This window comes from Bacillus rossius, chromosome 1 (assembly GCF_032445375.1).
Source record: "Bacillus rossius redtenbacheri isolate Brsri chromosome 1, Brsri_v3, whole genome shotgun sequence".
Lineage (NCBI taxonomy): Eukaryota > Metazoa > Arthropoda > Insecta > Phasmatodea > Bacillidae > Bacillus > Bacillus rossius.
Window position 1 is genome coordinate 83,019,205 of NC_086330.1, and position 14,963 is coordinate 83,034,167.

At 39.8% G+C, this 14,963-nt stretch overlaps 1 protein-coding gene across 1 annotated transcript in view; it reads left to right on the forward strand.

The window, feature by feature from the left end:
- LOC134530920 (regulating synaptic membrane exocytosis protein 2) overlaps nt 1-14,963 on the forward strand; it is a 350,617-nt gene that overhangs the window by 156,403 nt on the left and 179,251 nt on the right. Inside the window, exon 3 of the mRNA XM_063366274.1 lies at nt 4,001-4,106. Within this exon, the coding sequence (XP_063222344.1) occupies nt 4,001-4,106 (106 nt within the window). The remainder of the gene's footprint in view (nt 1-4,000; nt 4,107-14,963) is intronic.

A 14,963-nucleotide genomic window follows, 5' to 3' on the forward strand; every position in this document is an offset into this window, starting at 1 on the left:
AAACTACGCAGACCTTGATGAATAGTGTACTATCAACAACGGAGATCTCGTTTGTGACGACGATGGAGACGCAGATACCGTTGGCATTTTCGATGACAACTACGTTGAACTCGATGGAATGTGTATCGACAACACTAGAGGAGACTTCAACAGACGTGCTTCTACCAGTAGAAGAGATTTTAATTCCTGCAGTACCACTGGCATTAATTATGTCCACTGCCAGCATCGATGCCGTTACTGTGACAATATTTTCTCAAACAACAGTTATGCTTGTCAACACGAGAAGAGATAATGCGTTAATAATCTCTCTCGCAAACAGTTTAGATGTAGAAAGTGTCTCAAGCAAATTAAAAGAAATGATAAGTTGAGAAGACACTTGAAGACAGGCAAAGACCCCGCTGTTTGCCAGAAAGTAAAGGTTTCGCAGCAACAGCGATGTATTGACGCGCATAAGAGTACGCCGGGAATTGCTACTACAGCTGTTACGTCAGCATCCGATTAGCATGAAATGTTAAACTTCATACACTATACATCCTTGCAGCTATTGTGATATGTCGTTTGCATTTTCCCGTGAGGCACGAAGACTTAAGAGGAGTAAATGCATGAAGTATACTTCACGTATGAAGTTTCGCTGCCATAAGTGTTATGTTTTGTTTACGCGTATTGATAATTTGAGAAGACACGCGAAAAACTGTAATGTTGAAGTCCGTGTGCCTACTGTGGGATTAACTGCAGACATGTTTAGACATTTTGGCTTAGGTTGGAGACTCGTATGCGTACAAGCACACAAGCAGATGGGCAGCAACCGATTGCTATGACGCCTGAACATGAAACTAAACACAAAACTGTGCTCGGTTCATTACAGGTAAATGATAATTGATTACGCTTGGCTAAATCTGCATTTCGTGGAACTTTGAAAGGCTACTATTCACTAAATACGTTTGATGACTCAGAAAACATTTGTACGTTTCTAGACGATATCAAGGAGAACATTATCAATCAGCTTACTGATGACGTGGCAACGTACGACCTTTAAAATATAACTCGTGGCTGGTCTGTGTATATGGTAAACTGTATCTGTTCGAAGACCCAGTTAAGAAGTGTGCTTTAAAGACTATGAATAATATCATTTACAGTTCTTACGATGTAAAGCAGTCTTTCAAACACGGTATAGACGAGCTGTGTCAGGAAGAGGAAAACTATCTCAGCAAAGGATCTGGCTGGTCTCTGTCTTCAATGAAGTGATTGGAGCTGAGATTTGGTCAGTTCAGGCCAATGCAGAACTTAATGCTTATTTAATTCCTAACTTTCACGAGTGTTCCTGTAGTAGAGTAGTAATTATGTAATAACTTTTTAGTAATTTTGTTATTTTATTTCTCGAACCTGTCACTTTTTTTTATTAATTTTTTTGCATCAGCCTAGGAATGAACCGAGGATATAAATCGATCTAATCGATATTTAATTTAACAAATGATTTTTTCGATGATATTTGGAATTTTTCCTGAATTTTTACCTAAAAAATTACAAATTTTTAAGATGGTGGAAGAGATGGTCGACAAAATGATGGGCATCCTGGCAATGAATAATTTCTGCACTCTAGTGGGAAAAAATTAAACTAATAGGGCGAAAACATCCTCTAGCAGACGAAAACAATATGGCAGGAGCAGTCTCTAGCAGACGAAAACAAGATGGCCACAATCACGTCATACTGGCAGATGTAATATCTACCTTGGAATTAGTGGTGGGAGGTCAGTCGGCTGATGGCTTCTGTGGAGAAATTATCCGTTGCCATTTTCAATCGAATGATCTTGTCGGATCCGAACACACTACTTTTTTATAAAATTTATTATCAAAATTTTAATTAAATAATTTTTTATTAATTGATAAGTTCTTTTTAATATATTTTTTATTAAAATTATAATTTTTTCCATTAAAATCAGATAATAATAACGGATTTTCAAGATAGCGTACATAATGAAAAGTGCAACATTCTAAAATCAAAGATGGCGGCCGCAACAAAAAGTCCTACGTTTCTAGAATCCAAGATGGTGGACGTTTAAGAAAAAATTTAAAGTTTTAAAATCCACGATGGCGACAATAACGAAAATTGCAACATTTATTGAATCCAAGATGGCGGCCGTAACTAAAAGTACGACGTTATTGGAGTGGGGAGTTCGATTCTAAGATGATGGACGCTTTTAAAAATGACAGAATGATTTTTATTATAATTTATGTAAGTAATTATTTTAATAAAAAATTTTCCTGGAAGTCTAGCATAAAAATGACTTTTTTCAAGATGGCGGCCGTAACGAAATGTGCGACGATGGTAGTTGAGGTCAAGATCAAGATCAAAGTTTCCCATCAGAAGCTTATTGGAGACCTGTAAATGGGGAATTTAAGCCTCAATGAGGACATTTCACACCTCTGATATTTTTGGAAAATAAAAAGGGAAAATTTCCTCAAAACAGGAATTTTACCTTCTAAAATAGGGAAACTTTGTCTTGTGAGATTGGTTTTTTTTTTTTTTTTTGGCGGAATTATTTTCTAAAAAAAATGGAAATTTCCGCAAATTTTTTTAAATTTTGGATTATTTCTTGGCAATAATTGGCAAATTTTCAAGGCCAAGGTCAAACGTAAATGTCAATGTCTACCAAGAAGGCCGCCGTGACGTCACAATCCAAGATGGCAGTCGGCACCACAGGCACCACACCCTAAACCCTGTGCCAGAACATTAGTTTTTATATACTACTTCCATCTGGACTGGACCAAACGATTTTTATGGCGGTGTTCTAAATCCCATCATGCAACCTGCGGGACGGCTCAAAGATTCAAATAAAGTAATTTTTTGAAAGTTGGAAGCGCCGCGCCGTGGAGCGGCGGCCAATCACATGATATCAATCAGTAACACCACCAGAGACCTAAACGATCTCTGATAACATAAACTCATGTTATGTAATATTGTGGACTGTTCTTAAACGCTTCAAATAAATATTAATACAGTCCAAAAACAAAAGAATGTTTATTTATGATGTTTACACAAAGTTAAACAATTGAAAGAGTTCCACAACTGGTTGACGTGATATCTAATTCAAAGTGGCTTAATGTTCTAGAAAACAAAATGTCGGAATCCAAGGTGGCCGCTGGTGTTAAAGGCCTAGGTCATCAAGATTGCTGCTGGAAATGACGTAATAAAATATGGCCGTCACGTCTCCCTGGCTCCCGAATAAGGTTCCAGTGCCTACACGTGATCCGAATCTACCTGCTACTATCATTAGACCTCAATCCTTTATGTAACGTGAAAGCTGTGTCATGAGAGAAAATAAGTATCTTTCGCAAGTTTTTCACGACGAGAGTACTGTGGTAGCAGCTTTTGCGATAGTGTCTTTAGAGTGTAACTACCACCGTGTGAACATGATGTACAGAGTAGCAGTGTACTACATGAGTGTTAATTATTTATAATTACTTTCTGATGTCACCTGTTCCTCAAGCAGTCGACGCAACAGTCTGCGACAGTCTTTTTTCGTCCCTAGAAGTAGTGCACGGGTTCTATCTACTTCATATAAGTTACTTTTTACATGCCCATATTATTACTATTTAAAAGTTTCCCTTTTATTACTAGCTGCAGCCGAGGGTTCACTGTGGTTGAGTTGTTCAAAAATGATCTTTTTGTAACTTTTACACAAATGTATTTTAAGTAGATAAAACTAAAATCGCGCTACACTGAGTGTTAGTGCTTCTATTCTACTTTATGACTACGTGCGGTACTTTCTGAGAAACAATCCAAAACAATCGCAATCTTAATTTATCGATGTATGTGAGATGACTACCTTCGCCTAAGGTTCTCTGAGTTCGACTCACAGAGGGGATTTTTTGTGTACTCTCCTTTATCATATTCGTTTATTCATCCAGACCCGCATTCAACTTCTTATTTATTTGTACTATCCTCGCTCACCGCTTCTCCCTCAGTTTCTAACCAACGCCGCGCTTGGTGCTGTTACAGTGACTAAGCTGTCACCCGCGCGCCAATCACAGGCGCCCCAGGAGGCTGTGGCCACGCCTACAGACGAGAAGGCCACGCCCAAGCCGGAGGAACCACCCAAATCGCAGTAAGTACGCCCTGAGTGTTCTTAACTCTTATTGAACTTCAACAAGAAAATCACATGTAAAGAAAATTGTCACTAGGCTACAGTAAACTCTCTGTTCTTGCCTCACACATTGTCCGAAAACCAAGAGAAAAATAATGGTTGAGTATTTAAGGTGGCTAGAATCAAAGGGATATAACTGATGGACTATAGATTTATGTTTAGTTGAATGTTAATATGAAATAATTTGTAGGCAAATGGATATTGATTGGTCCCAAAGATAAACACGTGTACTCTGAGATTTCTACTACCATGCAGAATTTTTTTTGTAAAATACTCAACAAAATGTTTTTTGTTTTGTGAGGAAACAAGCCTGAATTCCTCCAAAGTATCTTACATTCACTTATAACCCTTTACGCCTGACCGCCTCATATGTCAAATCTATGGTAACGTAAGTTGAACAATTTATAAAACAACATGAAGGTAAGCAGTTAAATAGTAGGTGTATGAAATCCGTTCCACGTTATAATTGAAGTGAAAATGAAAACGACGCCCTCCCCAGCCCCTTTCCCCATCTGATCAGCAAAACATTTTTTGGTGATAATTATGTTTAATGCTAATTCCTTGCTGATGTGTTGTTAAATTCTTCGACAAAAAATTCACACTTAAAATTGTCATTTTTATGATTTTTCCTAGCTGGCACCTTTCCTGCTCTTAAACAAACTTCTAGCATTAGCCTTTATTCAGCTATGGATTTCTATTCTAACCAAATGCTAACAAAAAGTACTTCAGCTTTATTACCGACACCCACAATAGACGAATATCTCCATAAATAAGAGTTGGTAAAGCTGTTATTGCACTTTCCCGTGACTAGGCTGGAATGCATACTCTCAGTGTGTTATGGGTAAGGAAACTTTTCTCATAAAATATACTAACATCAGTACCCGGCGTTTCCCAGGCTGAACAGAAGGTGATATATTGTCCGCGAGTTAAAGCAAAATGGATAACACTATATGACATTGTGGTGGTCATAGAGAAATGACACACAATTGCCGTTTGTATGTCTATGACCTATGTTTACCCATGGCGATCGGTTGAACGGTGTAGAAGTTGATGCACTTCAGTGCCATACAGTAACCGAGTTATAGAAAAATGGATATCGCAAACATATTCTCCATGTTCAAATATTTATGTATAACATCTTTCATGGCTATCGGTCAAACGGTGTCGTAGTTTGTCAACGTCATACGTACCAACATTCTATTTTATATATAGACAGATTACAAAAAAAAAGGTGATCAATGCAAGAGGTCTAAGCGCACAGAGCATGTATTGACAAGCATAACGATCCCGAATTGGGTTACCATATTATATCAACCCTTCTCTAGACATTTGCTCTATGAGCCAGCAAGCAGTGGCGTCCTAAGCTACACGACTGCCTGGCAAGAGAGTGTGGAGCCTCTTTCAAATGAGCGTCTGGAGATAACGACAGAATGAAGACCCTAACTATTTTCTACAAATGGAATTGTTAGACATAACATACCTAGGCGTACATGCCTGATAAAAAAATAGCTCTGCAACTCTTTCAGGAGTTAAGCCCTCTGGGTTCTGGCCTAACTTTCCTTTCTCTACTAAAAATATTGAATTCGAAAATTGCGCAGCATTCCCGCCGTACTTCGCAAAAAAACAATTTATACTGCTTTCATGCGTACTAGGGCGAAAGCTATATCTCAAATAAAAATTCTACAGATATTGTAGGGCTTTCTTTACTTGTTGCAATGTAAAACGAGCAAGTACAATACACAAAACACATTCGATTCTCATTTGAAACAATATGTACATATACTTTTACGTTATAAATAATTATAAAATTTCCAATGGTAATTAGGGAATGTTATTAAGGCTATGTTCATGGGCACACCAACAATGCTATATCGGTCGTACGCTGATTGAAGCTGATTTGACACTAAAAACCTGTAATCAATGTTTTGGCATGCCTGGGAGTAACACCGCCGGTACTTGCGGCTGTAATCACGAAGTAACTTGCCTGAGCATCCAGCAGTAGTCCCATTGAGGAGGCCTCGGCTGGAGTAGTCACCTCCTGGACCCGTCCTGCGGCTCCCAACGAGGAGGATGGCGAGCGCGAAGCGACGGCTTCGTGGACGCCTGTGGACTCGCCTCCGGTCTTCCCGATGTGCGAGTTGACTTGCGAATCCCGGCGCGTTGTCCCCGAGGCTGGAAGTGATGCTTCGGTAGATCCTGGCCACTCGTCCTACCCCTCTAGACTGTGGGATGAGCCGGCACTCCAGGGACAGCTACTGGCACTTCAGGGACAGCTGATGGCACTCCAAGAACAGCTGCGGACAATTCAGGGACAGCTGCTGCCCACGGATTGCAGAACGCTACTGTTTCACGGGAAAGTCTTTGACTCTGGCTGCAACTGTGCGATGCGTTACTGATAGTGTTGACCTCTCGTTAGCATGGGGGTAGGTCTAGTTCGGTAAATTACCATGTCGCCATAACTCATGCTACTACAACATCCCTGGTCGGTCAACCCTGGTTAAATTCTTTGCCCCTCCTTTGACTGGTCTCTCACCTTGCAGCGTACACTCGCTGTCTCTCGACGAGTCAATGATAAATTCTCTTACTCACGTACGTTGCCTGTTCTTTACGTATTGTAGCGTACTCTCTTCAGCGACAAACTCCTACGTGGACGCAGCATATGTAACTTCGTACTTTTTACAATCTTCATGGAGCCGTACATCGTGACGTCGGCGGGCAGCCAGGAGGTGATGGAGCGAGTCGGAATGCGTAGCACGCACCCTTGTGAACGACTCTCATCTCTCTTTCGGTGTTACTGCTGACTGCTGATTTCTACGGCCGTTGTCAGCCTCTTTATACCCGCCCGAGGCAGGCGGTTATGACCGTGTGATAGTAATCCAATCAGATGGCTTGGTTTATAAAATATCCGCAATGCGACCTTTTTCTACGGGCTGCCTACCCGCACAGGGATACGGAGCACCAAGGTCCGCGCTTCGTGCAAACACGTGTCTCTGTAACTTTTTGACGTGACTACGTCTTTATAATTGCTTCTATAGTGAGAGGCAATTAAAAAAAAAGAAAGATAATAAATTCGGGGGATACAGTTTGGTGTTGCAGATACATATCTAACATCTACATCCAAAATTTAATAACACCACCGGATAGCCAAAGTATCAAAGAATCGTTGTGCTAAGTGAGGACTGTGACGCATCGCGCGCGGTAGCGCCGCCATTTTGAGGTAATTTTGCTGCGTTTGAGATTTACTTTTTGTATAACTGTTGACGTTCGTTTCAGTTTTAATCGTCAGCTATCGTCAAAATATATCGATTCCATATATAATACATTATTTTAAAATAGTTACCGTAAATATATATGGTGTTAAAATAAAATAAATATAATCAAAAATATATAAGTTTGGCCTATACGCGTCAAAAAGCCAAATCAAAATACAGAGATCGTATACGGTAGGAAAGGGCTTCCTAAAAGCAATAAAATAATACCAATAAAACACCATATGACCGAGTGAAGTAGTGCCGGGAACATTAACGAATGAATGCGGCTGAGCTGATCAACGACGGTGCCAGTTCATCTGCAGCTGTGGTGGTTGGAATTATGCAAGTGGATGATGAAATCGCTTCTTAATCGACGCCGGACTGTGTACGCATTGATTGTGTACGATCGTCGATTATGAAGACACATTGGGCAGCAGTTAGTGCACGTTTCACTACGACGTTTGTCAACAATCCATTCGGCCATAAGTTTGATGTGTGTAATAATCTATGGTTTCTGCGCTCATTGAAGCCAACAAAAGAAAAAACACTTACCTGTTAATGTACACGTATTTACGTACAACACACGGCCGTGTCCATGACATAGCCACACCCCATGTTTTTCAGCACTGGAGAACATTCACGTCACAACAAATGTAACGAAGGTATGACGTTTTGAAGGTAAGTATACACACGTTTGTGCGTTTGTGCCTGACTTTTACATCGTAGTGACCTAGCAGTACAACAGAGACAAGCAGGTATCCATTCCGCTTTGCAGACAAAACTTCTATGTCTGTCAGCACACTTAAGTCGCTGCAGATGTTCTTTTGTTTCGCCTGTATATCGACTTACCTTTACTACCTGGGATACTGCCAGCATACGACTGACGAACAATTAATTCTCTTCCCTTTTGACGTTTGGCCGAGGGCCGGACGCGGCGAGTCAGAGAGACAGTTGTTCACACAATTAATGTCACTAAAATATTTCGAGACGTAGGTTACTTACAGTTAAATTTGTAACTCGTGTCTCATTAACTGATTACGTTACGTCACCTTGATTTTTCACCGTGCAAACATTGATGCGTGAACCAACAAGAAGCGGAAGCCTGATCTCAAGTCTCGTAGTTCAATAAAATCGTATCTTCGTAGAAAAAATCCATATTCTGACTTCTAAGTTGTATTGTTCCGTTATAAATAAGGAAAAGATTCTCGTGTAAATATAATAAAGTATTTACTGTTCAGTTAGCAAGTGTTTTGATAAATACTAGCTGAAGTACCCTGCGTGTTCCGTGCTAAACACACCACAATATAAGGAACATCACTATCAAATTTCAAATCTGTAGGACATACTCATGAAAAACGGGAAATTTTGATTTTAAAGTCCCATTGATTGCACAACCTCAGTGCATCAAGTCTTCGCATCAGCAAAAGCGGGACGCTAATCTTCAATTTCATTTTTTTGGGAGAGCAGGTAACCCTAGGTAAGATGTGACGGACACACAAAACGGTAACGCGTTAATAATTTAAGGCATAGCCATATATTGGTTCTAAACTAAACTGTTATAAGCGTCTTTTGTACGCTAGCAGCCGCGAGCTTTACTAAGCGGATGTGTTCGCCAAGGTGAAGGATAGAAGTTTCAAAACCTTACTATATGACCATGTGGCGTACACAGAGAATTGACACAAATTCACTGTTTGTGTGTCTATGACCTACCCCCTATGATTTTCTATTATAAATCTTTATTTACTATTTTTTCACTCCATTAGGGATATAATTATATAATTGTATGTAGTCACTCTCCAAACCATAAATTGTATATATGCAAAAAAATCATGTCGACCCGGTGCTCTGCTGCTGCGTGAAAGAAGGATAATGCAGGCAAACAGCCTCAAATTTATAATATAAAGTAGAGATTGTTCTTATTACAGTACTCCTTGTGAGTTAATTCCCCAAGAAATTAAAATACCAACCCGTGATTTTACCAAGATATCCATATATTAACAAAAGTACCTAAAGGATTTATGACCAGTGTTCTTGGTAATCTTAAAGTAAACATTTTAACATTGTACCTTGTCCAATACGAGCCACTTATGAGGCCCAGGCAGACGAGTTTTTGTTCATATAGCAGAAACAGGACTGATTTGCATATATGCTTGCGTTAATACTTATATTACAGTAGGTGTTATCACGCATTTACAGTCTGGTGTTAACGGCATGCTGTTGTTTTCAAAATCGCAAGGTTTCTTGATCCAAGTATGAAAGTGTCATCAGTTGTCGCCTTCATGTTTCACCAATTTTATATAGTCTATGTTTTTTCGTTTGAAATTATGGTATTACGTATAGCACAGAGTTAAGAAGAATCCACTTATACACCGATTCAGTGCTAATGAACTTAGGTCATGCCATGATTTTTTGTTTGGACATCCTTGTTACTTGATCGAGACATCTAAAGTAATTACATCCACCGAAGAGCATTAGCATGCTCTTCCTTTATATAACTGCTCCATCAGTGGCGAAGCTGCCAGTTTCTGAGTTGGAATGACTGTGCCGTTTGCATCTCACGCAGAACATTTAAGGAAGTAGAAGATAAATAAAGCCAAATGAGGGCTAATCCATTTCCTGTACTCGGAATTCAAAACTTTTGTAATTTCTCTGAAAGGTCCGGATACTCAAAAGCCATTCGTTTCGTACTTTTGGAGCTTCATTAAATTGCCGTTGATTGCTAGTCATCAGCGCGAGCCGGGTGTACTCCGTAGGGCTGACGCCTGACTGGCGAGTAGGCTGGAGGATCGACTGCTTGGTGGAAGAGACTGAAGGAAGGACTGTCTGTTGAAATAGACTGTAGGAGCTAATGCCTGGTGGAGCATACTGGAGAACGAACTGCGTGGTGGAGCCTAGGGAAGATGGTTGAAATTGCATCGCGGAGAAGACTTAGGGAGGCACTGCCTGTTGGAGCATACAGGAGGTAGAACTGCCTGGTGAAGTATACTAGAGAAGAACTGCCTTGTGGAGAAGACTGGAGGAGCTACTACCTGGTAGAGCAGACTGCAGGAGCTATTGCCTGATGGATCTGACTTAAGGAGATATTGCATAATGGAGCAGAATAATTGAGGTACTGCTTCGTGGAGTATACTGGAGGAGCGACTATATGTTGGAGCATACTGGAGGATTGACTACCTGGCGGAGCAGATTGATGGAAATATTACTTGGCGAAGAAGACGGGAGGGCTGATGGTTTTGGGAAGCTGACTGGAAGAGCTTCTGTTTGGTGGAGCAGACTGGAGGAGGAACTGCGTAGAATGGAGAAGGTAATGCCTAGTAGAGAAGCCTGGAGGAACTACTGCATGGAGAAGCAGAGTGGAGAAGCGACCTCCCATGGGAGCAGCCTCCTGAGCAACTGCCTGATGGAGCATACTAGAGAAACAACTTCCTGGCGGAGCAAACTGGAGCCTTGACTACCTGGGTGAGCAGCCTTGATGTGTGACTGCCTGATGGAGTATAATGGAGGAGCGACTACAAGGTGGAGCAGACTCTAAAAGCGAATGCTTAGTAGAAAAGTCTGTAGAAACGACTACCTGGCGGAGCAGGCTTGAGGAGATACTGCCTGTGGAGAAGACTGTAGATGCTACTACCTGGTAGGGAAGAATGGATGAGGAATTGAGTAGTGGAGCAGACTGGAGTAAGTAATGCCTGTTGCAGGTGACTGATCGAAGTACTGCCTGCCGCAGCACAGTGGAGGAGTGACCACTTGACGGAGCAGGTTGGAGAAGCAACTGCTTGTTGGAGTAGACTGGAGGAAAGACTATTTTGCGGGGGAGTCTGTAGGAGCGACTGCCTGATGGAGCAGACTGGTAGAGCTCTTGCCTGGGAGGGAAGAATGGGTGAGGAACTGCACGGCTATGCAGACCGGAGGAATTGCTGCCTGAGGCAGTTGACTGAGCAGCGACAACCTGACAGAGCAGACTTATGGATCGACTAGACTGGTAGCGAAGCTGACTGGAGGAGTGACTGCCTGGTGGAGCAGGCTTGAGGAGCGACTACCTGGTGAAACAGACTGTAGGAGTGACTGTCTGGTGGAACAGGCTAGAATAGGCGTTGACTGGTGGAACAGACTGGAAGAGGTACTGCCAGATGGAGCAGACTGGATGAGCCACTGCCTGGGGGAGCAGACTGGAAGAACGACTGAGCGACTGATTGCCCGTATAGAGGCGGCGCATGGTGAGGCACGTCCCAGTAAAGTCTTCTCCTGTTCTGCTTCTTCTCTTCTTTGCTTTCGAAACTTCCGCTTCGCCAACTGTAAACTTAGGCCTGCCCTCTAGCAGCCAAGATTTTTTTTAAATGATTTACTCGGAAGACCTCTTTCAGCTGCTTGTGTGATCAAGTTACTTGCCTGTGTGTATGAACCACTTTTAAAAGTTTTTCTTTGGTTTGATTTTACCTAAATGTTGTATATTATTGTGGCATGCTTAAAATAAATTGGATACAAATTTAATCTGTGTCTGAAATAAAATTCTAATGTAGCTACATTCGTGTATAGAAGCTTTTTCCACTTGTGCTGTGTGTGTTATCGCAGACCGGACATTTTAAACAAATGTCCTATAGTTTATTTGAATGAACATTAGACTTTTCCCCCATGTGTATACAGCAAAATGGAGTCAAGATCTCACTGAATTCGCGAATTTCTCCATTTTGAGTGTAATACCTGAATGGCGCGTTGTTAAACTGTACAGATTCAAATTAAACTTTTTATTCACAATAGAGCGTATTTCTATACACTGTTTTTTTTTTGAAAACCGAAAATCTCTTAGTTACGATGAGCAGCGTTTGAGCTCTTCCTAACAGCATTGTGTGGTATAGTGCTTTATATTCACATCGCTGTGATCCACTACGTAACCCTGTCAATCCCTCCAACATCACTTACCAAGTATCACTTTTTTTAATGTGTACTAAGAAGTAATTTAGTTAAAATTTTGCAACGTTTAGTTGAGAATATAAAGTTAGGACCGCGTGTTTGAAATACGTCTTCTGAAGACTGTTAAATCAGGGAATCTAAGAAGCTGCATTGGATGGTATAACTGGCTTTGTAAATACTGACACACCAGCTGCAAATGGCATTAGAAGTAACGGAATGGGGTTTCTGGGACAAACTTATTCTTATGGGACTACGATTTTGTGGTGGATTCTTGTGGCGGCTAGCCAATCGTGAGGAATAAACCATTTTTGGACGTCTCCGTCGCTGGATGCCTATTATTGAGACCTCGTCAACAATCTTCGTACATTATCATATTTCTTTCATCCGCCATACTGCACAGTGGTTTACTGGTTGACTAGTGTCACCTGTAGGCGTACTACCGGCGTGGATAGTCTTATTTTTATATATTTTTTCTAGGTATTGACTACTTCTACTGTAAAAATATTTTATGTTAGATCTTATAGTGGTTTTTAATATTTTTAAAAAAGTAAAATATTTCGGAGGTTGGTGAATTTGAAAACACCAACATCAATTTTTCATCTCAGTACTATGAACGCTAAGGCTACTGGGTCAAACAGAATAAGAGAATCCTTTACCGATCGGATCTGTGGGTTGGAAAACATAAGCCTTTTACTGCATGGCCATCGAGACATTTGCCAGACCAAGAATTATATAATGTATATCCAAAATTGCACACATATTCGTACTTGTAATTTTTTTGAAGGAATAATAGAGTGCAGTATCTCCATACAGTCAACTGTCATGACACCCGCCATCTTGTTGTTCGTCTTGGACTCCATCTCTAAATCATGTAATTTTTTAGCTAGCAATTCGGGAATATTTATAAATGTAATAATCAGTTATAAAAATAATGATTGATTCTATATATTCGTGTCCTTGGATCTATACTTTACGGATGCAAAAAAGATAATTTAATTAAAATTACCCTAAATACAGGTTCTAGGGCAAAACTATTAAATTACAAATATATAAATTAATTACATAATTTCTATTCTATTACAATAATAAAAAACAAGGAAATTACAAGCGATCAGTATAGAATAGTATGTTCTGGCGCTGGCTTCAGGCTTTGGTGCTGTGGTGCTGTCCGCCATCTTGGCTTATGACATCACGCCGGCCATCTTAAAAGACCTTGGCCTTAAAAAATTGCCAAATATTTGCCCAATGTTCGCCAAAATCCGCCAAAATCTCCAGTTTTTTTAAAAAAAACTTCCGCCAAAAATTACAAAAAATTTGAAAAGTAAAAAAATTCCGAATTTGTGAGAAAATTTTCCGTTTTAGTACTAAAAAATGCCAACGGCTTCGGAACTCCTAAAAAGGGCTTAAGAACCCGTAAATACACTCCCCAATACGCCGTTTGTAGGAATAAGGATGCCGTTACCGCCATCTTAGAGTATGACGCCACCGTTGCAATTTCTGTTACGGCTGCCGTCTTGAAAATCTGTAATTTTTGTGCTATAAAATCGGGAAAAATTAAAAAATTAATATAACATTTAATCATATGTTATTAAATTATTATTTAAAAACCGTATTTCCATCATGTAGTCCTCGGTTTAAACCCGGCGAGAACAAAAAATAAAAAAAAATGACGTCAGGTTTCCCCCAGAAAGCTGCCGGCAGACTGGCCCTTACACCACCAATGCCAAGTCATACATAGACAGTTAGTATGTCATGTCCACCATCTTCAAAATATACAGTTATTTTCATATTTTAATTAAAAAACTACAATGTATTTAAAAATATATTAAAAATTTAATGAAATATTATTTAAAAAACACCGTCGCATATTTCGTTATAGCCGCAATCTTGGAATCTAGAAATGTTGCAAATTTCGTTACGCCCGCCATCTTGGGCGTGTATGATGTAATCGTTGCAAGTATCGCTATGGACAACATCTTGGATTCAAGATCATTGCAATTTCCGTTATGGTTGCCATCTTGATAATCCTTAAATTTATGCTATAAAATCGGAAAAAAAAATTAATTAAAAAATTAAAACAAAATTTAATTTAATATTATTTAAAACATGCACTTACATCTTCGGTTCGTACCCAGTGAGGAAAAAAATGAAAATAGATCCTTCCTCCACGGAAGCCACAGACAGACTGACCTTCTACCACTAATGCCAGGGTATATATACATCGCCAGCTAGTATGTGGCCACGTCATTTCGTCTGCTAGAGTGCGCTACCACCATGTTAATATAATTGTTGTCCACTAGAGTGCAATTATCATTTATTATTACTGAGGTGCCCACCATCTTCAAATTTAGGCACCATCTTGGAAATGTTAAATTATTTAGGTATAAATTCGGGAAAAAAATCCAAAATTCATTAAATAAATTACTCATTAATGTACTTGTTCATTCGATCGATTCCTGTTCTTGATTCGATCCCTGGGTGATTAAATAATATTTAATTTTATTTAAAAAATAATAATATCAATAAATTATGTTTAAATTTCTAAAAAAAAATGCATAGGTTCTTAGTCTACCAGACATGAGTAAGTCGTTATGTCAGCCATCTGGGAAATTTGTATTTATTAAACTAGGATTTCGGTAAAAAATTCCAAAAATCATCA